Here is a 25,889-nt window from a genome sequence, read left to right as displayed (position 1 = left end):
AGATTCTGGGAGTTGAAGTCCACAAGTCATAGAAAGAGCCAACTTTGCCTACCCCGGCGTGACTAAACGCATAGATCTACGCACTTCGTGCTTTGTTTACTTGGCTTCTACGTCACACACACATACACACAGGGCGTGGTAAGTCTAGATTGACAAAAGCAGCCCACGTGTAGAGCTGTCAGTTCATGCTGACACGGGATCGGAAGAGCTCTCCACGGCACTTCTTGCCACTTTGGAGAAAGTATTTGATGGCAACGTGTTTTCTTAGCTCTATGGGACGCCGTTGCCTTCGAGCGACTGCGCATGCGTCCCCGCCGGGTGCATCACGGGAGAAAGGAGGCGGCTGAGAAGTGCCGGCTCGCCGCCTCAAGACTGCGCGTGCGTGCCTGAGTGGCAGGTAGACTAAGGCGAGGGGGCGATGCCCGCAACTGCCAGGTAACCGAGCCTTTGGCTGTGGGCTTAAACCGTTGGGATCTGCTCTTTGGCGGCGGGGGGGTGTGCACTCAATCAAAGAAGGAAAACTCGTTTGATTCTGGTACAGTTATATGGGCTCCAGAGTTCTAAGTTAGAAAAAAGAAGGGCTTTTTGTTTTTTTTTGGCAAACAGTTGCATGTGCCGGGCTGGTGGTGGTTTCCAGTTGTGTCAGATTTCAGCCTCTTTTACTTCCAGTTGGGGTAGACAGCTATGCCTCTGGAGTTGGTGCAGGAGGTCTTACAGTGGCTGAGACTTGGTTCACACATGTTAAACCATCGTTTGATTATCATTTGTTAATTGTATGTATGAATTTACATTTAATTAGAATAGAATAGAATAGAATTTTTTATTGGCCAAGAGTGATTGGACACACAAGGAATTTATCTTTGGTGCATATGCTCTCAGTGTACATAAAAGAAAATACATTACATTCATGTATTGATTTACATTTCATTCGGTTTTCCGCAGTGCATATGCTAAGATGTGGGCTGTGTAGCTTCGCTGTCTTTTATTGAATAAACCAAACACATCCGACAACCTACTGTTAGAAAATAGAATTAGGTGTGATGGCTTGGAATCTCAATTGCCTAAATACAGTATAGCATTTCATTCACAACTATATTATTATTATTATTATTATTATTATTATTATTATTATTATTATTATTTCCCAGCGACCGATTAGGTCCCACAGAGTTGGCCTTCTCCGGGTCCCGTCAACTAAACAATGCCGTTTGGCGGGACCCAGGGGAAGAGCCTTCTCTGTGGCGGCCCCGACCCTCTGGAACCAGCTCCCCCCAGAGATTGCCCCCACTGCCCCCACCCTCCTTGCCTTTCGTAAACTCCTTAAAACCCACCTCTGCCGTCAGGCATGGGGGAATTGAAACATCTCCCCCGGGCCTATACAGTTTATGTATGGTATGTTTGTGTGTATGTTTGCTTTTAATAATGGGTTTTTTAGTGTTTCTCTTAAATTATTAGATTTGTTATATATTGTTTATTATTGCTGTGAGCCGCCCCGAGTCTACGGAGAGGGGCGGCATACAAATCTAATAAATAAATAATAATAATAATAATTATTATTATTATTATTATCATCATTATTATTAATTTGATTTATATGCCTCCCCTCTCCGAAGACTTGGGGCAACTTATAACATATAAAAATTAACAATAAAATACAGTAAGCTAAATCCAATTAATTAAAACTAAGTACTGTAACTCTAAAATCCTTAATTATATTAAAAATCAATCATACCCATTCAAATAACTACCATATATAACATTTGTCAGCTAAGGTCTAATCGTCCCAAACCTGGCGACATAAATGAACCTTAAGATTCTTACGGAAGACGAGGGTGGGGGCAGTGCGAATCTCCAGGGGGAGCTGTATATGTATAATAGTATATGCAAAGCTGTATAATATATACAAATCAGTATGGTACAACTGGGCTATTCACTCCCATCTTCATGTTGGATCTTAAACCTTCTTTTAGGCCGTCTCAAGGAATTCACACCTTGAATACAGATTGATACTGAGCATAAATTATCACATGCTACCGTATTAATTATAAAAACTTGTTGAAATTATACAACAATATATTCTAGATATATATTTAACTAGAGTATGTCTAACCTGTTGCCTTTTGAATCTGTTATACATAGTGGAGAAGTAATTATAGTGAAACCCTTGTGTTAAAGAAGAGTTCAATAATTTATTTCAGTTGATTTTTAAGAGTTGCTGTAAAGATGTTGAGAGATTGCCTTTTGAGCTTGACCTTCCTTCATTATATGCTTGGCAACACATACAAGGGATACGTGTATTAACTGAACAGTATAGCTTGCAGTTCTCATTTCTTTTCGAGATCCTGTGCTTACATGGAAGCAAAACTGGAGGTTTATGGAGTGGTTTTGTGTTGACATTTAAAATAACTTATAGAATTAAAAACATGTTGTCCCCACCAAAGTCACACAAACTAATACTATTTTTAATGAGGTTGTAATAACAGGCTCTTGCAAGTCTGAATACACTTCTGCCATGCATCATAAAATATGATGCATGGTGAAATCAATACCTAATTTCCTTTTTTTAAAAAACTAATACTTCCTATTCCACTATTATGAAAGGTGATACCTACAATTGATAATAAATTTCAGGAGAATATTGTGGTATGTTCAGTTGCTTCTGTTGAAATGCATTATTCAGTAAAGACTGAATATAAGATGCATCAAGATCAAGGAACATCTTTATTAATTTTATGTTGCTAGCACTATATTTAAAGTACAGTACTAGTACAATTTTTAAAACTGCCCTGAGTCTACGGAGAAAGGTGGCATAGAAATCTAAAAAATAAATAAATAAGTTTACTAAAATAGTACTCAAGATTACCATAAATACAGGCCACTAAATTTATGTTCAAAGCCTCAGAAAAACATGCATTACAAAACTTGCTTTTATGTACTTTATGAAAAATCAAGCATTAAGCCTTCTGAGTAGTCTAAAAGTAATAAGTGTTATTTAAGTGTTCTCCAAGTCTACGGAGAGGGGCGGCATACAAATCCAATAAATTATTATTTTTATTATTATTATTATTATTATTATTATTATTATTATTATTATTATTATTATTATTTTAAAGAATGTACCTGATATAGCGTTTTGCTTTGTGGTTCAAAGTGCACTGACAACACAGCAACAGCATGGATTCCAAATGTTGCAGTCAGTCTGCTCGATGGTCCAAATCAGCCATTTATACCTTGCTTCTAGGCGGCACCTTTGTTACATTGGGTTCAAGTCGTATCCTTTTGATGAAATACTCTGTCAATGAAGGTATGTTGGAATATTGATTTCTGTATAGATACTATCAGAATTTGTTGGCATGCTCTTTGCTGGTCTGCCACATGAAGTTAAAATAATTAGATTTTGTACAGTCTTGATTGCTTTTCATAATTGCTTTTCAATATGAGTTTGGCTCTCACAGCCATTTTCGTAAAGAGTACATCTTTCATATACAGTGTTCCCTCGATTTTTGTGGGTTCGAACTTTGCGGTAAAGTCTATACCACGGTTTTTCAAAAATATTAATTAAAAAATACTTTGTGGGGTTTTTCCCTACACCACGGTTTTTCCCACCCGATGACGTCATATGTCATCGCCAAACTTTCGTCTGCCTTTAATAAATATTTTTTTTAATAAACTTTAATAAATAAACATGGTGAGTAATAATCTGAATGGTTGCTAAGGGAATGGAAAATTGCAATTTAGGGGTTTAAAGTGTTAAGGGATGGCTTGTGGTGTTGTTCATAGCCAAAAATAGTGTATTTACTTCCGCATCTCTACTTCGCGGAAATTCAACTTTCACGGGCGGTCTCGGAACGCATCCCCCGCGAAAAGCGAGGGAACACTGTAGTCAGAAACTCTTTTGTGACATCAAATACAGCATTGAAGCACTTTGTATTAGCGATCTAGTCAAAAGTGAAAAAGAATACAATACTACACAATTAGGATCAGAACACAGAACAAAGAAGCTTCAACTTTGAATCTCACTCCCTTAAACCTTTTATTTACCAATTAATCAGAATAGAACTGGAAGAGATTTTGGAAGTCTTCTAGTCCAGCTTCCTGCTCAAGCAGATGATCCTATACCATTTCAGGAAGGTGTCTGTCCAATCTTTTCATAAAAACCTCCAATAATGAAGAACCACAACTTTTGAAGGCAAACTATTCCAGTGGTTAATTGTTCTCACTGTTAAAATGTTTCTCCTAAATATTAAAAATACTATTAATACTAAAATATTTAAAAATACCAAATATTTTCCAAAAGAAGAAGATATATTTTAATTATTTCTTGTTTTATGAAAAATTCTTCATAGTGGCGGTTTTCTTAAATACATCTTGTTGAATGTACATTTCTTCATTGCCTGCCTGTTGTAATATTTTTACTTTATTAAAAGTTAATATATTCAGTATTCATGTGAGTTCTCTAAATATTTTTCAGATAATAAGTATGATTATCTTCCTGCAACTGTGAATGTGTGCTCAGAATTAGTTAAGTTTATACTTTGTTTGATAATGGCGCTCTGGGCAATCAGAAAAGGTAAGCTGTTAGAGCGAAATTGTAATGATGTTTAGGTTTAAGGATAAATTATATATTATTTCTAGGGAGGATATTTTATTTGGGGAGGCTGGAAATAAAGTGGAAGTAAAGTATATAATGAATTATCTCTGGAAAAATGAAATGAGGAATAGGAACAATAATTAAGTTGAAGAAATTAAAAAGCATATTTTGAATATTGTATTGTATCCTGTTTTAACAGATTGACATTAATTAATTTACTTATAGAAGTCATATAAATCTCAAATTCTGCAGATGGTTGAGATAATCTTTATAGAATTTGAGATACTAAATTAAATTAAAAATCTTGCTTAAAAATGTCCGGCACAGGTATGTGAATATAGATTTTTTTTTAGTGCTTAATGTTTTATTTATAATTGATTTTTTAAATTATTAAACATAAAATATTAAGAGAATTAAACTATATTTAAATTATTAAGAAAAAATATTTTTTCTTAATAATCCGCTCTGAGTCTTCGAAGAGGGGCGGCATACAAGTCTAAATAAATAAATAAAATTTAAATAAGAAAAAAATATTATTGGAATAGAGAGTGTTTAAAGCAGCCTTTCACTTTACCACTCGATGATTTAACACACAAATTATTCATAAATATGTTTAATTTACAGAGGAGAAAGAAAATTATAACAATCATAGATCACAGCTGCTGTGGCCTAGAGATGGAGCTCTTACCTCACAATCAGGAGGTTGTGAGTTCAATCCTAGGTGGAGTCAGATGTAGGGTCTCTTACTTGGCAAGGGGGTTGGACTAGATCAGTGTTTCCCAACCTTGGCAACTTGAAGATATTTGGACTTCAACTCCCAGAATTCCCCAGACAGCGAATGCTGGCTGGGGAATTCTGGGAGTTGAAGTCCAAATATTTTCAAGTTGCCAAGGTTGGGAAACACTGGATTAGATGACTTGCAAGGTCCCTTCCAACTCTGTTAATTTAATCGAAACTAATATAATCTGAAAATTTTCAATGTGAATTCCATTTAAAGCCTAGTAAAGTTTCATATTTGTCTAAGGAAGCTTCCAACTATGAAATTCTTAAGGACTCTGTTTATAGTGCTTTGTTGTTGTTGTTTTGAAATCAACAATAATGATATGTGCTGACCACAGCGGAGATACGTACTGAAATGCATTGAATTATTTTCTTTTTTAGGAGGACATTCCCATAGTGGATTTGGCTGCAGCTCTCGGAGGCAATTATATAGCTATATAAAGTGGTCAATTCCTGCTTTTCTTTATTTTTTAGATAATCTGATTGTCTTCTATGTGTTGTCCTATCTTGAACCAGTGAGTATCACTTCAGAAATGTAGAATGGTCTCTATGTGTTCTAAGGGAAAGAGAATATATTGTTATCATCTCAAGTGCTTATATCAAATTTCAGTCATTTTAGGATATTATAGGTGGGATTGCTTCCTGCCAAATAATATTTCAGTAGTTGAGTTGATATTTTAGAGATGTTATGTTCAATTTGAGCACATAACAGATTTAAACTTAATATTAACTGCTCCAAACTTGACTGTAAAAAATCTGACTTCAGTAACCGAGTTGTCGAAGTGTGGAACTCATTACCGGACTCCATAGTGTCATCCCCAAACCCCCAACACTTTACCCTTAGATTATCTACGGTTGACCTATCCAGATTCCTAAGAGGTCAGTAAGGGGCGAGTACAAGTGCACTAGAGTGCCTTCCGTCCCCTGTCCTATTGCTCTCCTATATCTCCTATACCTTTCTTCTATTACTATATCTCTTCTTCTATTCTTTCATTGATATGTTCTATTACTGTACCTTCTTTTCTATTATTTCTTAGATATATTTTACTATGAGTATCTCCTCTATAACCTTCATCATGCATTTTACTATGTGTATATAGATATATACCCACTGAAACCCTCATTGTGTATTGGACAAAATAAATAAATAAAATAAAATAAATAAATAATATAAGCCAGAGGTCCCCAACTTGGCAACTTTAAGACTTGTGGACTTCAATTCCCAGAATTCTCCAGCCAACATAGCTGGAAGTTAGAATCCACAAGTCTTGAAGTTGCCAAGATTGAGAAATTTGTTAGTGGGAGGAAGGTACATATTTTCATGATAGTGTAAAAAAGGCTTACAAAGACAAGAACAGTGTTGTAAAAAAAATTAGGGTTGGATGTAGTTTTATTATTGATTAAGATGAGAATGAATACTGGCTGATTTCGTATGACACAGGCAGAACAACCCTTTAATCTTCTCCGGTTCTTTCCACTACAACCCTATGCACATAACTTCAGGTTTGTCCTAGAGCAGATTTGAGAGGTATTACTCATTTTGATTAACATAGGTTCAAAGGATGGGAAACTATTTCTCACATTCTTCTCACTTTCTGTTTCTACTCAAATGGAAATCAAGATTCTCTCTATAGAATACCATATAGTGAAAGTCATAAACTGAGCTAATTGTGATTATTTCACCAAATGTCCTTTCATTAATCGGAATCTGCCATTTAAGATGAAAGATATGAAAAAAGTACCTCTTGTCATTTATGAATATCTCTAATGGCAAAGAAGCTTCCATGGACAGAAAACATTAAAACATTGGCCCATAATTTGAGAAATAAATAGGGTTTTGTTTTTCTGCTTGATATTGTGAAATATAGGAATGCTTGCTTTCAAGACTTCTCTAGACAACAAGTTAATTTTTTAAAATAAAAGTGCTGTGTCATGCAATAAAATTTGGTTCCACACTCAACACATATTTTTTTTATATATTTTTATTGAATTTTATTACAACAAACAAAAAAAAATTACTTAAAGAAAAAGTGCCCAACACCAATAAACCCCACCACCATTTAGGGGGTTAAATTATTTGCAATAAGTTTCAATTTCTTCCTTAGCTCCGGTTTACATTTCTTTACATACAAAAAGTGATTGGAATTTATTTTTCACATTGTCGTCATAAATTCTACTTAAGATATAATTTTTCACCTTATTCCATCGTGCCATCAGCTTCTCCAATTTATTTTCATCAAAGTTATTTAATCTTATTTCCATAATTTCGAAGTGGATGTGGTCCACCATGTACCAGTACCAATGCTGGATTGTCCATTTATTGCTATCCTTCCACCCTAATACCACTACTGCTTGAGTGCTTTCCAAAGCTGCTGTTTTGGTTTCTTTAAATTCTCGTAATTCCCCATATTTAACTAGTGTTGCTAATTCTTTCGTGATTATCCAATTAATGTTTAGCATATTGTTAATTTCATTCTGTACTTCCTTCCAAAATTTTTGAACTTCAACGCATTCCCAGAGCATATGCATAAAAACTCCTTTTATTTGGCAACCATGCCAGCAATTTCCTTTTCCTTTCCTCTGGAAGTGTGCTAGTTTTACTGGCGTGAAGTACCATTTATGTAAAATTTTCCTTCTCATCTCTCTAATTCTTGTGTTCTTTATCTTATATATATTTTCTACTACTACTTCTTCCATCTCGCTTTCATTAATCCGTAATTCAACACATATGAAGGAGGTAGTATGCTAGTGGATATCTTATTTGTAGATTGCATTTGGCTTGTAACATGTATCTATTCTTTTTCTAGGCGATGGCTGTTCTGTTCTCAAATTTTGTTATCATAACAACAGCTCTTCTATTCAGAATAGTCCTGAAGTGAGTAATTATGGAAACATGTTATCTTTTGTCATTTCTTTGTTTCCTCAAAGTTCTCTTCTGAAGCAATTTTAAACAAGGCTCTAAAGGTAAAGAAAATTAAAAGCACATCCAAAATGATCAATAATATTACTGCTATTGTCATCTGTTAATGAATACATAGCTATTAAGTGTGGTGTACTTTCTGTGGCTTCATTTTGTTAATGACTCAGAAGGCAGTCCTAAAGTATGTTTATCTTATCAATTATAATGAATAATAATAATTTATTAGATTTGTATGCCGCTCCTCTCCGCAGACTCGGGGCGGCTCACAACAACAATAATAACAATGTGCAATATAACAAATCTAATATTTAAAAGAAAGTATCTAAAAAACCATCATTTAAAACCATACAACACAAGCATACCATACATAAAACTATATAAACCTAGGGGAGATTTCTCAATTCCCCCATGCCTGGTGAAATAGGTGGGTCTTAAGCAATTTACGGAAGACAAGGAGGGTGGGGGCAGTTCTGATCTCTGGGGGGAGTTGATTCCAAAGGGCCGGGGCCACCACAGAGAAGGCTCTTCCCCTGGGACCCACCAGACGACATTGTTTAGTCAACGGGACCTGGAGAAGGCCAACTCTGTGGGACCTTATCAGCCGCTGGGATTCGTGTGGCAGAAGATAGTCCTGGAGGTATTCTGGTCCGATGCCATGTAGGGCTTTACAGGTCATTACCAACACTTTGAATTGTGACTGAAAACTGATCGGCAGCCAATGCAAGCCGCGGAGTGTTGGAGAAACGTGGGCGAACCTAGGTAACCCCACAATAGCTCTCACGGCCGCATTCTGCACAATCTGAAGTTTCCGAACACTTTTCAAAAGTAGCCCCATGTAGAGAGCATTGAAGTAGTCGAACCTCGAGGTGATGAGGGCATGAACTGTCTCATACCTGTATTTGCTCCCCCAAATGATTGTTTTCAAAGACATATTCTAATATTTATATAGTGTAGGGCAACGATGACGAACCTATGGCACGGGTGCCACAGGTGTCACGCGGAACCATATCTGCTGGCACGCAAGCCGTTGCCCTAGCTCAGCTCCAACGTGCATGTGTGTACCAGCCAGCTAATTTTTGGCTTGCATAGAGGCTCTGGGAGGGCGTTTTTGGCTTCCAGAGAGCTTCCAGGGGGATGGGGGAGGACGGCTCCAGGGAAGCCTTTGGAGCCTGGGAAGGGTGAAACACGAGCCTATTGGGCCCACCAGAAGTTAGGAAACTTCTTTGTGGCCTCCAAAATGCTTCCCAGGGGGGGGGCTGTTTTCACCCTTCCCGGGCATTGAATTATGGGTGTGGGCACTCGTGGATGCATGATAGCACGCACACACACTCTTTCGGCACCCGAGAAAAAAAGGTTTGCCATCACTGGCATAGGGTATTATAAGAAGAACAATGGCTGTCCAAAGTTGACCAAAACTGCAAGATGGGCAGCACATACATTTAATAAATAAATGAAAGAACATTGGCAGACCTTCAGTAGATACAAAATACATCAGTGTGAAGAGTGAATTGTACCTGTTAGGTATAAGAGATATTTGGGTTTCAAGATTATTGTCCAAATAATTTTTCCGGATATGATACTAGAAGTCACACTGCTGCCTTACCAAAGAAGTTAATTCTTTTTTTATTTTAATTTAATTTAATTTATTGGATTTGTATGCCGCCCCTCTCCGTAAACTCGGGGCAGCTAACAACAGTAACAAAAAAACAGCATGTAAATCCAATACTAAAACAACTAAAAAACCCTTATTGTAAATCCAAACATCCATACATACAAACATACCATGCATGAATTGTAAAGGCCTAGGGGAAAGAATATCTCAGTCCCCCCCATGCCTGACGGCATAGGTGGGTTTTAAGGAGTTTATGAAAGGCAAGGAGGGTGGGGGCAATTCTAATCTCTGGGGGGAGTTGGTTCCAAAGGGCCGGGGCCGCCACAGAGAAGGCTTTTCCCCACCAAATGACATTGTTTTTTTGACGGGATCTGGAGGAGGGCCCACTCATGAGCCAGGGTGGCGCAGCAGGTAGAGTGCTGTACTGCAGGCCACTGAAGCTGACTCGTAGATCTGAACGTCAGCGGTTCAAATCTCATCACCGGCCCAAGGTTGACTCAGCCTTCCATCCTTCCGAGGTGGGTAAAATGAGGACCCGGATTGTGGGGGCAATAGCCTAGCTCTGTTAAAAAAAAAGTGCTATTGCTAACATGTTGTAAGCCGCCCTGAGTCTAAGGAAAAGGGCGGCATAAAAATCAAATAGATAGATAGATAGATAGATAGATAGATAGATAGATAGATAGATAGATAGATAGATAGATAGATAGATAGATAGATAGATAGATAGATGATAGATAGATAGATGATAGATAGATAGATAGATAGATAGATAGATAGATAGATAGATAGATAGATAGATAGATAGATAGATAGATAGATAGATGATAGACATACATACAGACAGACAGACCTAACCAGTCGCTGGATTCGTGCAGCAGAACGAATCAACTTACATCATTTTTTTCCCTTTCCATTCAGGCGGCAGGTCTCCTGGGTGCAGTGGGCCTCTTTGCTGATTCTCTTCCTATCTATTGTAGCTCTGACTGCAGGGACAGGAAGCGATAAGCATAACTTGGCTGTGCATGGATTTCATCACGACATTTCTCTCAGCCATTCAAACAGTTGCCTGCAGTATACCAAGTCAGAAGAAGAATGTTGGGGGAAAGAGAACTGCACTCTCCGATGGTCCTTCCCTGGCTTTAGCTGGAATGTCACAACTACCGCAGGACCCACGAAAACAGTTCGCCTTGGACTCGGACATCTGCTCATACTAATACAGTGTTTCATTTCGGCATCAGCCAACATCTACAATGAAAAAATCCTGAAAGAAGGAGGCCAATTCAGTGAAAACATCTTCGTGCAGAATACCAAGCTTTACCTCTTTGGAGTTATGTTTAATGCTCTGATGCTGAGCCTCCGCCCTGAAAACAGGCGCCAGATCGAGTATTGCGGGTTTTTCTATGGCCACAACATATTCTCCGTGGCCCTTATTTTTGTCACTGCCTTCCTTGGGCTCTCCGTGGCCTTCATCCTGAAGTTCCGAGACAACATGTTTCACGTTTTGACTGCACAAGTTACAACAGTGATCATCACGACTGTGTCCGTTTTTGTATTTGACTTTAAGCCTTCCATGGAGTTCTTCTTGGAAGCACCTGTAGTTCTTTTGTCTATATTTATCTATCACTCCAGCGGCCCTCATTGTACGGAACACACTGTTCAGTGGGAAAGGGGCAAACATAATGGAGGTGCATGGGAGCGCTCGAGTGGGGTAAGGTTTGAAAGGTTTCCTTTATAGATATTCTGTGGGCCAATTGATTCCGGTGCACACTTCCGATTGGGATGTGGAGGATATAAATGTTTGCCATCATTGTCAAAATAGCATTATGCTGCTGGTAGATACGGTAATCTTTGGTTATGATTGCATGTTGAGTGATCACTCAAACTTAAAACAATGCTAAAAACAATAATTTGGCTATTTTTGAACTCATGATGTCTCAGTGTCCCTACGGTCATATAAGCATGATTCAACGGGGAGATTTTTACAATGGTTGCAGAGTCCTGGAGTCACATGATTGCCTTTTGCGACCATCACAACTGGCTTTCAACAAGCAAAGCCAATAAGTGTCAGTGAGTCTCAAGTTGAAATCACATGACATCATACTTAGTGACCGCAGGTGATTCATTCAATGGCTGCTGTGGAGCTGATATAAATTGGTTGTGGTTGTGGGATGTTTCATTTAATAACTTGTTACTTAGCAGTGGTCAGACCCATCTGTGGTTAAGTGAGGATTACCTATAAATGTGTGCTTCTCCTTCCTTTACGTCTGTTTGCTTATTAGAGTGCATACAAATGATATGCTAACATTTATAGTTTGTTGTGAATGCATCCAATTAAGTTAGTTATGGTGCTATTAAGCTGTCAAAGTCTGTACATATACTGTCACTGGATGCACTCACAGCAAAGTATAAAGGAAAGTCATGCTATGTTGAATCAGGTTGTTGGGCACTCCTGGTGAAGGGAATGCCTCACATGTCCCAGCAACTGATTAGGTTGCATAGAGTTGGTCTCCTCCAGGTCCTGTCAGCCAAACAATGCCAGCTGGCGGGACCGTGGGGGAGAGCCTTCTTTGTTGCGGCCCCCGTCCTCTGGAACCAAATCCCCCCCAGAGATTCATACAATCCCATATTCTCCTTGTCTTTCAAAAAGCGCTTAAAATACATTTATGCCGGTAGGCTTGGAGTCGTTGAGTGATGGTTTTCTGTTCCAGCCACTAGTGTGTATGAACCGTAACTGTTTTATTGGGTTTAAACTTTTTTATTTGTTTACTTGTCTTAATTATGTATTGGGGTATTTAAAATTTTTATCATGTTTTTACTTTTGTAAGCCACTGAGTCCGCAAGGAGAAAGGCGCCCTATAAATTGAATGAATGAATGAATGAATGAATGAATGTTGTAGAAAATGCTGCTGTTTTCTTCTGCCTATTTTGGAAAATGGTTCTCTTTTTTTGGGAAACAGCAGAGAAGCACTTCTGTGTGCTGACCCAAAATGCTATTGCTCTTTGCAATAAAAGATGTGGTTCTTTCAGAAAACTAAAACAGAAGTTGTGCCCTTGCTGGAAGCTACGTAGTCTTTGGGGTATCCTGCCATGAGCCATTTCTTTCCTTTGCATTTCCTATATTTGTGTTCCCTAATCACATCACACTAGATTTGAGATATGCAGCTCTCTAGGTTCCCGAAACATTTGACATCATGATATAAATCAAAGCATTTTGGGACATTCCATTTTGTCGCAGGTTTTCAACTTAAAATCCTAGTCTCCCCAAGAAATTTACAATAGTATAGTGTGGTTTTAGTGGACATTTATAAGGGATATTTTGTATTTTTCCAAATAGTTATTAACCTTAATGTTTCTTTTTTAGAATACTGTAGTTTTATATATATAAAATTCTCCTTTTTTAAGCATTTGTGGCTATTTGCTTAGCTGTCTATTGAATTAAAGTGATTTTTTTACAAGATTGAACACCAGAGGGCACAATTGACATAAGAGGTGCATTTACAATCTGTGCATGGATATGCTTCAAGCATCATTTGAATAAATATGTAGATTGTATGCAAAAGTTAATATATTAATGTGTATATACGTGTGAAAGTAAATATCTATAATTTTCATGTAAATTGATTAAGCCTAAAAAAAAAGCAACACATTTTTATTAATTTTCGTTTGATTTCATTTGAAAAGATACAGAATTGGATTTATTTAATTTATCTTTTTTCCAAATTTTTGCTTAGCGCCATTGCAAAAAGTATTTAATACAGATTTAATAAATTTATTTGATGAACATTTGACAAAGTCAAATTCCTACTTTTTCTACATGGGTAAACATTTTGCATGTCATACAAAATACATAACAAGTGTTATGAAAAAAGAACAATGCATCTCAAAGTGACTGATTAGGAAGGATTTAATATTGTGCAAATGGTATATTTTGTCGTATCAGGCATTCAGAATCCACTAAATTTTATTTATTAGTTATAACAAGGTTGTATGATATAAAAATTGTAGCCCATGGCTCATGTATGACTAACCAGTAACTTTTTTTGCAAGTACCAGATCCTATACTATAATTGACAGAACTGGCTAGTGGAAATTTGGAACAATAACTTAAGAATTCTCCCAATTCTACCAGAAGCTGGTAGAGCTTCTGGTGAACCAAAGTTGTACCTCCTATCTCTGATATATTAACAAAGGTAATTTACACTGTAATCCAGTTCCAATGAAAGAAACACTATTATAGGACAAGGATTAATAAAGTTCTACTGCCACAATTACTATCGAGCCAATACCAAAAGTAGCTATGCTTCAAATTATGGTAAGCATTAGACAATGTAATCTATCCATTTTAAAGACTTGATTATTAATTTTTCACTATCTTCCCTTTATTTTCTGTAGGATGGAGAAGAACTTGAGAGACTCACCAAACCAGGCAGTGATCATGATTCAGATGAGGAGGCCTTATAGCAAATGGTGGTCACAACTAATTTGGGGGAGATCGCCTAGATGTTCGTGCCAAGTAGATAATGGAAAAAGGGCTTTACCAATTCACAAAATATCTCCTATGAGTGACATGATCAGGCATAAAGCACCAGATTACTAGAATTTAACCAGCAGTCCTCTGCCCAATCATTCATGAGTTTTCTGTTCCAGATCTTCCATCTGGTTGTAGAAGGCTTTTTCCCAGTATGGAATGTCAGGGCAGGAATTTTTTTATAGTGGATGTGATGGAAATCTTACTGTTTTCACTGAGGTGGGTTTTTTAAAGAAAAAAATCAAGTTCTGCTTGATGATATTTTAATTACTCACCAAAGGATATTAGGATGGGATTATAAAAATCAGTGGAGGTTATAATTTCTCTTAAACCTGGTGACTATGCACTACTAATAGTGTTGAAGACCATACACCTCTGAGTATTAAATACAATTGGAATTTTGGGGAGGTCTACATATTCTTGCCAAATGGATGATGGTAGGATAGTTTGCCTAATTACAAACTACTATTCACATAATCAGTCATAAAACGCCGATTTACTAGAATGCTATCAAAATATTAATTGCCGGGAATTATTGAGGGGCAATCATTGTTCTTTCTTTCTGATAGCTAGACGTTTCAAAGGTATCTAGTTGGTCGTTGTTGAAAATAAGAGAAAATAGAGGGTTTTGGGGATATAGCAGAACAACTCATGTTTCTCTATACTTCATCGTCTAAAATGAAGGTTTATTTTTGCAGCAAGAGTCATTGGAATTCAGAAGATTTGGCTGCAGAAGGGAAGCATTGTTTTGAACCATATATTTTGAGACAGCTGGGGGGGGGGAGTTTCACCTTAAAATAAAGAGACTGAAGTGCTAATGGTGATCAAGATATCTCGATTCAAAGATGATGTGAGAGAATAATTTATTGACGGAATTATGAAAGCTACCATTTTGTGGAAATCCAGAAGCACAGTTCTTAAAATATTGCATACCACAAATACAGAGATAAAATGGTAACATTTCTTATGTATAAAATGTGCTTTATCCTTTCATCTTTGGAAAATATTGTTGCCATCGTGTGTTGAATGCCTTGGGTACCATGTAAATTATCCGCGTTTTGTATGACTGTCCCTGTGATATCCATTGTTAAAATCTGCATATGTTTGAGCCTCAAAATTATAGTAATTGGGATATTATTTGAATAGAAAACCAGTATTTGGACACCTAAATGCCTTCATCACCACAATTCAAATAAGTTACCCAGATGATGTTTCCATTAAATGAATGGGAAAATTAATAACATTACCTTCTAGCCATTTTGCACATTTCTGTACAATTTGGGTACTATTTTTTACTTTCGCTACGTGACAATAGATGAATTGTGTATTTAACCATAGCATTTAAGATTATTTCTTTCAAAATATACTAACAGGATCATCTTTCCAGGATAATACAAAACAGGATCCAGAAAAAATCTATATTGTTCCAAGTATTTATTCATTCTTAGCCTGTGTAGCTAAAGAGAAGAAGGGAATTGCACTCTTAACATCTGAGGGCTGGGTGATAAAGATTTCTACTCCTAGTATAAACCATGTAACACTGGATAAAACTGCATTTGAATTACTTTCCCTGGTAAATAAGTGATGTGCCACTATCCCAGGTTGGTGCTATATGGACACTCCATCTTTTCTTACTAGATTATCCAGTGACTATCCTTTATGGTGAATTGCAATCCAATAATACCTAGCTTCGAGAAGAATCTTTTATGGTACATTGGCCAGGAAAATTTGTAATCCAGTATTTCTAATATTTAATGGATATTTAATGTTTAAATGGATATTTAAATGGATGTTTCATATTTAATGTTTAAAAATTTTAAACATAGGCCATCTTTTATATCTGGTAATGCCTTTAAGACTTCGCCCATATATAGGTTATTTACTAGGAATGCCAATTCCTTAAATAAATGTTACCTATGCTATAAATATTTCCTTAGATTTCAGCTTGGAATGAGCAAATTGGAGTGCCTCCCAATCCTTGGGTTGTCTTTGATATTCAGTCTTTCGTACACATTCGTGTTTGTGTTACATTCCATAAACGGCAAAAGAAATACAGGTATAAAATGTAGTACAACATAAAAAAAATGTTCTAATATATATTTAAAGGTGTTATAATGCATGCAAAATTTTCTGTGGATACGATAGAAAAAATGTATGATTTTCCAGCATTGTAATCAGTTTTGGAGTGGAAATGTATAAAGAAAATAGTACGATTGTATTCAAGACACTTAGCAACTGTGACATACAGAGATTTCTAAATTATATTGTATAAAATAATGCTTGAATTGTGATGTCAATTTTCACTTCAGTTTTATATTTCAGGTTTAAGATTCAAGTTTAAAATTCTCTTGCCTGCAGGGGCAAGAGTTAATATTGCAAAATTGCTGTAGAGGAATGTATGAAAATGCTAGCAAATATTCCTATCAGGGTTATTGTTTTGATATAAAGTGGTTGTATTATTTGCATATATAACATTTAATTGATATTTTTCTGTAATGTTGCTACCACACTGGAATCTGGTATAATGAAGCATCCCTTTGGCCTTGCTTTATCTTATGTTTATAGCATTTATTCAGAAATATTTTGAAGTCAGGATTTCTTTTACTTTCTTTATTGATGCAAGTATCTTTTGTTTTTATTTTTTTGGAAGCCTTGATAGTTTCTGAAGAAGTAGTTTTAACATAACAGTGTTCCTTAACAGTGCTTGTTTAAATACAGTTCAAGACAAACTTTGCCTAATTTGCCTACTAGTGCCTGGAATAATTTAAAATTGGTGATAGTGGTGGGGTTTGAGTTTGAATTGTTTTCCAGACCAGAAAATAACTAAGTAAATAGTTACCAATAGAATTAGACACAGAATTAATACTTTAGTGACTGATATTGACTTTCCATAACAATTAGACAATCAATATTCAAATACCGGTACATATTTTTTAAAAGTGGTGATATCACACACATATATTATTTCAGTAATGCATGAATTTGTACTAGGGTCTTAAGGGAGTCATTTAAGGCACATTAAACTATTGCTCAAACTAAGTAATTCTATCCAACCTCAAGGCCTTGGATACTCTAGAAGTACTTGATATTGCTGACCTGATATATCCGAAGGATGATGATGATGATTGTTGTTAAATTTTTTGCAAGGGCCTACATGGTTGTTGGGTTGGACATATGGAGTACTTGAATGATTTTCCTCCTGTGAAAATGATCTGAAATAGTGTTTTCTAAGTAGAATCACAGCATTCCCCTTTGCATTCATGTGGCCTGGCAGACTCATTTAGGGAACTTATATTTGTCCACTAAATATGTGTTTGTCTATGTTTGAGGGGGGCTGTGTGGAGAGAGAGTTTCTTCCTTTAGATTCCTGGGAGTCTTATCTCAGTGAAGCTCTCACCTGGAAAATCAACATAATGCAGGTGGCCAGAATGGTCAACAGAGACTCCACTACCTCAAAAAACCAAAGTGGAACAACAACTGATGACCTTTTACCGGTCCACAATAGAAAGTGTCCTCACTCATTGCATTAAGGTGTGGTTCATTGGATTGATCACCACGGATAGAAAAACATTACAGAGAGTGGTGAGCTAACACAAAACATTGTGGGTTGTCCCGATCCCACTAGATCAGTGACAACCTTTTTTGAACCGCAGCACTTTTTTTACATTTACAAAATCCTGGGGCGCACCACCAACCAAAATGACACTCTAACACAATCACTCAGAATCATAGATTGTACATATAGTTAATAATATAGTTTCTAAATGTATTTATACTTCAGTGAACACAAATGGGATATCCTGGCAGGAACTGTAGTTTGGGGACCCATGTTTAATTTCCCCATGGCACACCTGACCATATCTCAATTGAAAAACACTGCACTAGTTGACAGGGCTCGCTACCTTAAAAGAGTGAGGAAAATCTTCAGGGACAACTCAGACCCAGGTCTGTACTTTATTCTACTATCGGGAAGGAGATATAGAAGCATAGGCAGTCACACAAACAGGTTGAAGAAGAGTTTTTATCCATGGGTTGTCAGACTCATGGATGAAAAATAACTACAACAACATAGTATGACATCGACTTGTGGAACTGGCACAACATGCAATAAGTTTGCAAGGTACAAGGATTGGGTGTACGTTAGCAGGATTCACTGGAATAGGGGGTTTCTGTCTTCACTCTGAGTTATATTGTGTTGGGAGGTGCACAAAGGGAGGCTCAGCCACTCTCAGGTGTTGTGGTTGGCCAACGTGTCATAGGCCTGTATTATTGCCGACAGAGTCAGTTCAGAGTTTAGTTTTCTCGGACGAAGAAGAAGGTGGGAGTGACTTGGAAGAGGAGGGCTTGGCACCCAGCCCAAGCAGTCAATCTCCATTATCTTCCATTGATTCAGATGAAGACGTCTTGGACCCACGCAAGTGCAGAATTATGCATAGAAGAGACCAAGTAAGAACATATTACCGGAGATAACAGAGGCCACCTGTGTTTGGGTGGGGCTCCAGTAATTAGGGCATGTGGGTTTGGCCATTGTGGAAGAGTATCTGATCGCAGTTCTTCAGGAATCATGCCTTGATTTTGTTTGTTGATTTTTCACGTCTTTGAAACCAACGCAGAGCAAAGTGTGTGGGTGTTTCACTTCATGGAAGAAGAAGGGGTGTGAAGTTTCTTCACAGCTGCTAGCTAAGTACTTAAAGACTGGTTAAGGGAAATTGTACAGACTACCCAGTTGTTTTGGGATGAGTGCTCTTTGCAATACAAAGAGTGCTCAGTTTATTTTTAATTTTGTGATAAAGAACATTCTTCTGAATTTTCAAACGTGTGCGTGTCTGAAATTTGTATCCTTGAATTTTCGGAAGGCTCCTACTAGAGAGCCCAGCAGAACAACATAGTATATATGTACTCTGACAAAAAAGATTTGAATTTGAAATCCTAGCATGTTTTCAAGAAGTTGTGAAATCATCAGTTTTAGATTACATTGCCCTTAAAGAAACAAAATACAGAGAAAACTAACGACTATTTTTGGAAAAATTCCTCTCACGAAACATTTAATAGTGAAATTTTAAGATCACATGTGGACTACAACCTGTCTTACAAATTGCACATGAAAATAAATTAATACTCTACTCATCTTACTGTTTAAGTTTCGTTCACTATGTCTTCTATGTCAGTGTACATAAATATTCTTTGATCGTCCATTCAGATTGGTGTTGGCAGTGATGATAATGTATGTGTAGCCGCTTTTGAGTTTCTTTCCTTTGGTATTGGATCCAGGTATATGACACTGCAGATCGAAGAGCTTTATCCCAAGTTAAACCATGGAAATTATTTCCTTCTATTCTGCATAGGAAATAGAAACTGGGCAATACTATTGTTTTACTTTGGAACTGTTGGCCTTTAGGCCTTCTGTAAGTAGAAACAGTTGCTATGACATTTATTTATTTATTTATTTATTTATTAGTTGGACTTGTATGCCGCCCCTCTCCGAAGACTCGGGGCGGCTCACAACAAGTAAAAACAGTCACAACAATCCAATTAATTAAAATATTTAACGATTTAAGAAAAACCCCATGTAATAGCAAACACACACACAAGCATACCATGTATAAATTAACATGCCCAGGGGAGATGTTTAGTTTCCCCATGCCTGACGGCAAAGGTGAGTCTTAAGGAGTTTTCGGAAGGCAGGAAGAGTAGGGGCAGTTCTAATCTCCGGGGGGAGTTGGTTCCAGAGAGCCGGCGCCGCCACAGAGAAGGCTCTTCCCCTGGGACCCGCCAACCGGCATTGTTTAGTTGACGGGACCCGGAGAAGGCCCACTCTGTGGGACCTAATCGGTCGCTGGGATTCGTGTGGCAGGAGGCGATCTCGGACATATTAGGAAGAGGTTTTTCTAACAAGATTTTTTTTTCCTAACTGAGAAGAGTATATTGTACCTATAAAGAGGAATGTTATACTTGTTTCCAACTGTAGTTTGAATTGATATATACTAAGTATAGATTATTATTTTTCTTCTACCCCTTTATTATTACAAAAAAACTCAAGGCAGCAAACATATCTAACTCCTGTTTTCCACAACACAACAACAATCCCATGACATATATTTGGCAGAGAGACAGTGACTGGCCCAAATATATTAGGCAAAATAATATCTAACATTAACGCTGTTGCGTTAAGGTTTTGCCCTGTGGCTTTGCTCAAATATACTATATTGCTGGCTAAAAAGCTGAAATATCTTTTTAACCAGCAATGTACTAAGCCATTGGTTGGCACAGTGGTTAGAATACAGTGTTGTAATCTAACTCTGCCCACTGCCAGGAGTTGGCTTAAGGTTGTTCAGTCCTTCTGAGGCTGGTAAACTGAGGACCCAGATTTTGGGGGGCAATATGCTGACTGTAAAATGCTTAGAGATGCTGAAAAAGCACTGAAGCGGTATATAAGCCTGCTGCTATTGCTAAAGGCAAAATCTTTGTTCTGTTATATTTTCACTCAGAATCATAGATTAAATTATTAACTCTAGACACACTTCAGGTTGGTGGTTGGCAGAATCATAATGGCATATTATGAATGAAGTTATTTTAGGCAGCATTTTTAAAAGTCCTCTAGAAATCATTTTCTGTAACAATTGTAATAAACCCTCCTGAAAAACTGCAGTATATTCTGCCACACAATTCAATATTTTTCCTCTTCGATAAAGACTCACAGCTTTCAAATATATATTTCCTTGGGGAGTGGGAAGGCATTTAGACAAGAACTGGTGTCCATTTTTATGTTATAGCCTACCTATTATACAATCATCATTAGCACCGTTCCCCAAAAGCTGCGCCCGTGCGTGCCCGCGCACCCCAAAATACACCCCCGCGCACCCTTTTTCATGGCCGCGGGCTCCCCATCCCCATGCCAGCCCGCGGGGGGGCGGGGAGGCGCCGGCAGCAGAAGGGAAGGGAGCCACGGCCGCCCCTGCCTCCCCACAGTTCCTCCGGCCCCTCGGCCTTTTGACGCTGCCCCCCGCCCGCCCCTCTGCTCCTCCGCCGCCTCCTGCCTTTTGGCGCGGCTCCTCCCGCACCCGGAACACACACCCTGCCCGTCTCACCTTTGCTGAGAGCACTTTTGACCCGGGCTCTCGGCAAGGGGATTGCAGGAGAGGCGGAGCAGGCATTCTCTCAGCGGAGGCCGGCGAAGGTGATATTCAATGTCGGGGGCGCGCGAGCGGTTGCGCGCGCTCCCTATCCCCCTGCTAGCCCGCTCGGAATATTCAAAATAAGAAAAGCCTTCGCTGGCAAAGGCTTTTCTTATTTTGAATGTTCCGGGGGGCTAGCAGGGGGATTTGGAGTGCGCGCAAACGCCCGCGCCCCCCCAACATTGAATATCACCTTCGCCGGCCTCCGCTGAGAATAACGGAGAGAGAACGAGAGACAGTGAGAGCAACAGACAGCAAGATAGAAAGTGAGAAAGAGAGAGAGAGAGAGAAAGGGGGGAGAGAAAGAGATAGCAAGAGAGAGAACAAGAGAGAGAAAGAGTGTGAGAAAGAAAACAAGAGAGAAAGAGTGAGTGAGAGAGAAAGAAAACGAGAGGGAAAGTGAGAAAAAGAGAGAGAAAGAGGGGGGGAGAGAGGGAAAGAGAGAGAGAGAGAGAAAGCAAGAGAGAAGAGTGGAAGGAAGAGATAGAGCGAAATGATAGAAAAAAGGGGAGAAAAGAGAAATGAGAAAATGATTGAGGCAGAGAATAACAGGAAAGAGAGAAAAACAGAGAGAGAAGTGACTCTTGATTTAAAGCATATGGTAAAAGCACTTAAATAATAACAAAAAAAAACCCCAGCCCTCACCTGTTTTTATTAATAGTTATGTTTTTGGTTTTGCTGGTTGATTTAGTTTTAATAGTAATGGATTTTGGTTTTTTTTTAATTATTAATTTCTTTTAATAAAAAAGGGATTTTTTTCTTATTTGTTTATTTGTTTATTTATTTATTTACTTATTTATTTATTCTTCTATGCCGCCCAGTCCCAAAGGAACTGTCGCTCAGACACTATACTTTTCCGCCCACACCGGAAAAAAATTAGAGGGTACATTGATCATTAGAAAGGAGTTTCTTATTCTATATATATACATAGCACAATTAAATACCTCAAAATAAAAGGGATCTAAAATATAAAGGAATCTTTATTTCATAAGGCAGGAGTGAAATTAATTTCACCTCTTTCAGTTCATGGAAACGTACGTTACAGAGAAGGCCTAAATTTTATACACACCCTTGACTGAACACTAAAGCAATAGAAAATGTTCAGGCAATCATGAAGCAATTTCCACGTGTGGCCTTTTGTGACTTGAAAGACTAGTAGGATGCAAGCAGTCAAAGGCTAAATTGCTACTTTCTGTAGGGGTATCCATGGTGGTAACTTTCATGATGATGATGATAATCATCTTGATAGCCTTCCTGGTATCCTTGGTGATAACCATGGTAGCCATACTCTGCATATTCATCTTCTGGGCATCGCATGCCAAGTGACTGTTGAATGGCCATCTCCTGTCGCCGAAGTTGCATAGAGTCAATTAAGTCATATACAATCACCATGGACCACATTGGGGAAGGATACCAAGATTTGACATTCCCATCTTTGCCAACCAAAAGCATGGAAAAATATTCAGGACTGATCTGGAAGTAATTGCGGATGTCTTTTACCAGGTGAATGGGTACATCTTCCCTCTCCACACTGGAGCTCCCTAGAAAAGGTCAGAATTGGAATAAAATGTTAACATTTTCAGATTGGCAGATAGGTTTGAAAATAGTATTTAAGATAACTGCTATTGTTGAAACTGTCCTGGAATTGGATTAGTTGTAGCAGAAATGCTTTTTGATGCTAGAGGGAATATTTCATGATCGTATCATCAAAGAGAAAATCCCTCTTCTTTTAGTGTTTTGAAATAAAGACATTGTACTACCTCTAGATACGAGCTGCTCCACATGCGAGTATTCCAAGTTACGAGCCACGACGGGAGCAAAATTTCTGTTCCACACCCGAGCTCAAATTCGGGATACGAGCCAAGCTTCCACTAGGTGGCGCAAGAATCCTTGCTTCTGGTTATCTCCACGGGGGAAAAACAAAGTCTAAAGCCATTTGTTCCAGATACGAGTTGATTGACATACGAACTCCGTTCTGGAACGAATTAAACTCCTATCTAGAGGTACTACTCGTATCAAGAGGTACTACTAAATTAATAAGAATATGTATGTATGTATGTATGTATGTATGTATGTATATGTTTTCGTAGATTTTCACGGGTACAGGTATGACGGTCTTGGTATATTCGGGTTTCTTCCCGTGTAGGATTTGGAAATTTCTGGCGACGTTTCGATGAGGTCCCACTCATCATCTTCAGGCTGGTGTTTCTGTCCTTGTTCTAAGGCGAACACTGCGAGACCTAAGCTGCCTTCCTTCTATAAACGTAACCCAGCCATAAAAACAGAAACTAGACTCAGAACACATATTGCAAAACAATCAAGTAGCCTGCAAGCTCCAACTACCCAGGATATCACGCCTAATCAACAACCATTAACTAATCAGCATACTTCAGCTACATCAACGACCCCAGATGTTACCCCACTGACTCACCAGGAAGTTTCTACACAGCAGGCAATTGCTGAGCCATCAAACCACACCCAGCCACCAGTATTTATAGAAGGAAGGCAGCTCAGGTCTTGCTGTGTTTGCCCTAGAACAAGGACAGAAGCACCAGCCTGAAGATGACGAGTGGGACCTCGTCGCCAGAAATTTCCAAATCCTACATGGGAGGAAACCCGAATATGCCAAGACCGTCATACCTGTACCTGTGAAGATCTACGAAAACACACACACACACACACACACACACACACACACACATATATATATATATGTCACATGTTTTTTTGCTGAATTTGAAAATTAAGGGAGACTAGGATAGATCTATATATATATATTCTTATTAATTTAGTTTAGTTGATTCGATTTATAAGTTGCCCATCTCCAAATGGACTCTGGGTGGCATACAATAATAAAAAAGTATACAATAAATAAAACTCCAAAATTAAAAACAATTGTCCATCAATCATTCATTGTTTTGGGCCGGAACTACGTGTTATTGCTCAATGGCCCCAGGCTGGTAGCAAAGCCATGTTTTAAGGCATTTCAGAAGTCCAGGAGGCTGGGGGAGGTACGTATCTCCAGGGGAAGTTGGTTCCAGAGAGCCGGAGCCACCAGAGAGAAGGCCCGTGGTCCCACCAACCAGCACTGCTTGGCCAATGGCACTTGGAGGAGGCCAACTCTCTGGGATCTAATCGGTCACTGGGAAGTGTGAGGCAGAAGACAGTCCCATAAATAATCTGGTCCTAATCCATGTACAGTATCCATTGTAATTTAAAAGATTTGCGAACGTATTCCTGGGTACACAAATACGTATTCTCTGAAGAACAAAATTAGCAAATTAGCAAACTATAGAATCAAATGCCCCAAATATGCTTTTTCAAGAGGCAACTGGACTTTCTGGTTTTTCTTTGATGACTTCGCTTTTGATCCAAGAAGCTTCTTCAGCTAAAGAAGCTTCTTGGATGTAGGGATTGTGTAAGCCAAATATTAGCTATGCTCTAGGATATACACAGAAGCAGTTATCTGAAATAGCATGGTGAAAATTTGCCCAGAGACAGTGAGTCATACAATAGCCATGAACTTTGGACACAGTAAGAAAAATCCCTCAACAGCGCTCCTGGCACGAGATAAGACACTAACAGTGTGATTGGCTGGCAACTCAGCTACCGTTAGGTGCATAAAGTGAGAATTTAGTAGCCTATCATAAGCTGTAGATGATACCTTTTATAACCAATTAGAAGCTTAATAGAAATAGCCTATGAACAGTTGGGTGCTCAGAAGCCTTAATTTTGCATATAGATATAGCCTATGAAAACTTGCGTATTCAAAAGTTTTATTATTAGCCTATAGATCTGAAAAACCTTATATTTGTAGCCTATAAGAAACGTATATTAGGAAAAATTAGACTTGTATTTAGCCAATAGAAAATTACTAGTTGAAACCCCTTCATTTGCATATGAAGGGTATAAAAGAGGCATATTTGTAACAATAAAGCTTTGTCACTTTACCCAGACCATTGACTCCGTGTTTCATTGGTAAGCACTAGTAATGGTTTCAGGATCGGGCCTCGTAAAGTGAACCATCACAGGGTTGTCGAGACCCCCGTCCAGCGGGGATCGCGTCTCGTCACTTGGATGGGAAGCAAAATAGATGAAAAACGAAGTCATCAAAGAAAAACCAGAAAGTCACGTTCCCTCTCGAAACCATGACTTGGATGACCGAGAGTCTCCACAGACATACAGTATAAATTCAAATGATTTCAATAGGTTTTTTTCCAGAAATCTTGTGGGCAGTTAAATGCCCAATGCATCTCTGGCCATAGGAAGTTACCTAAGCAGTT

The 25,889-nt window shown here is 38.1% G+C and overlaps 2 protein-coding genes across 4 annotated transcripts in view; one reads left to right on the top strand and one right to left on the bottom strand.

Moving 5' to 3' along the window:
- Positions 1-74: 74 nt before the first annotated feature.
- SLC35A5 (solute carrier family 35 member A5) lies at positions 75-16,978 on the top strand. Of its 3 annotated transcripts, none has more exons than XM_070749966.1 (7): positions 328-435; positions 3,152-3,304; positions 4,472-4,570; positions 5,753-5,886; positions 8,179-8,246; positions 10,822-11,611; positions 14,296-16,978. In XM_070749966.1, exons 2-7 carry the CDS (start codon positions 3,175-3,177, stop codon positions 14,362-14,364), a joined length of 1,290 nt encoding a protein of 429 aa, XP_070606067.1. In that variant the 5' UTR covers positions 328-435; positions 3,152-3,174; the 3' UTR covers positions 14,365-16,978. The 3 variants fall into 3 exon arrangements, with proteins under 3 accessions (XP_070606069.1, XP_070606067.1, XP_070606068.1); XM_070749967.1 differs by lacking the exon at positions 328-435 and adding an exon at positions 446-535; XM_070749968.1 differs by lacking the exons at positions 328-435; positions 3,152-3,304 and adding an exon at positions 75-138.
- Positions 16,979-22,568: 5,590 nt separating this feature from the next.
- CCDC80 (coiled-coil domain containing 80) overlaps positions 22,569-25,889 on the bottom strand; it is a 34,050-nt gene continuing 30,729 nt past the window's right edge. The window contains exon 8 of the mRNA XM_070749965.1: positions 22,569-23,147. Within this exon, the coding sequence (XP_070606066.1) occupies positions 22,792-23,147 (356 nt within the window). The 3' untranslated portion in view covers positions 22,569-22,791. The remainder of the gene's footprint in view (positions 23,148-25,889) is intronic.

This window comes from Erythrolamprus reginae, chromosome 4 (genome assembly GCF_031021105.1).
Source record: "Erythrolamprus reginae isolate rEryReg1 chromosome 4, rEryReg1.hap1, whole genome shotgun sequence".
In the NCBI taxonomy this organism is placed as follows: domain Eukaryota; kingdom Metazoa; phylum Chordata; class Lepidosauria; order Squamata; family Dipsadidae; genus Erythrolamprus; species Erythrolamprus reginae.
This window is presented reverse-complemented; position numbering and strand designations above follow the sequence as displayed.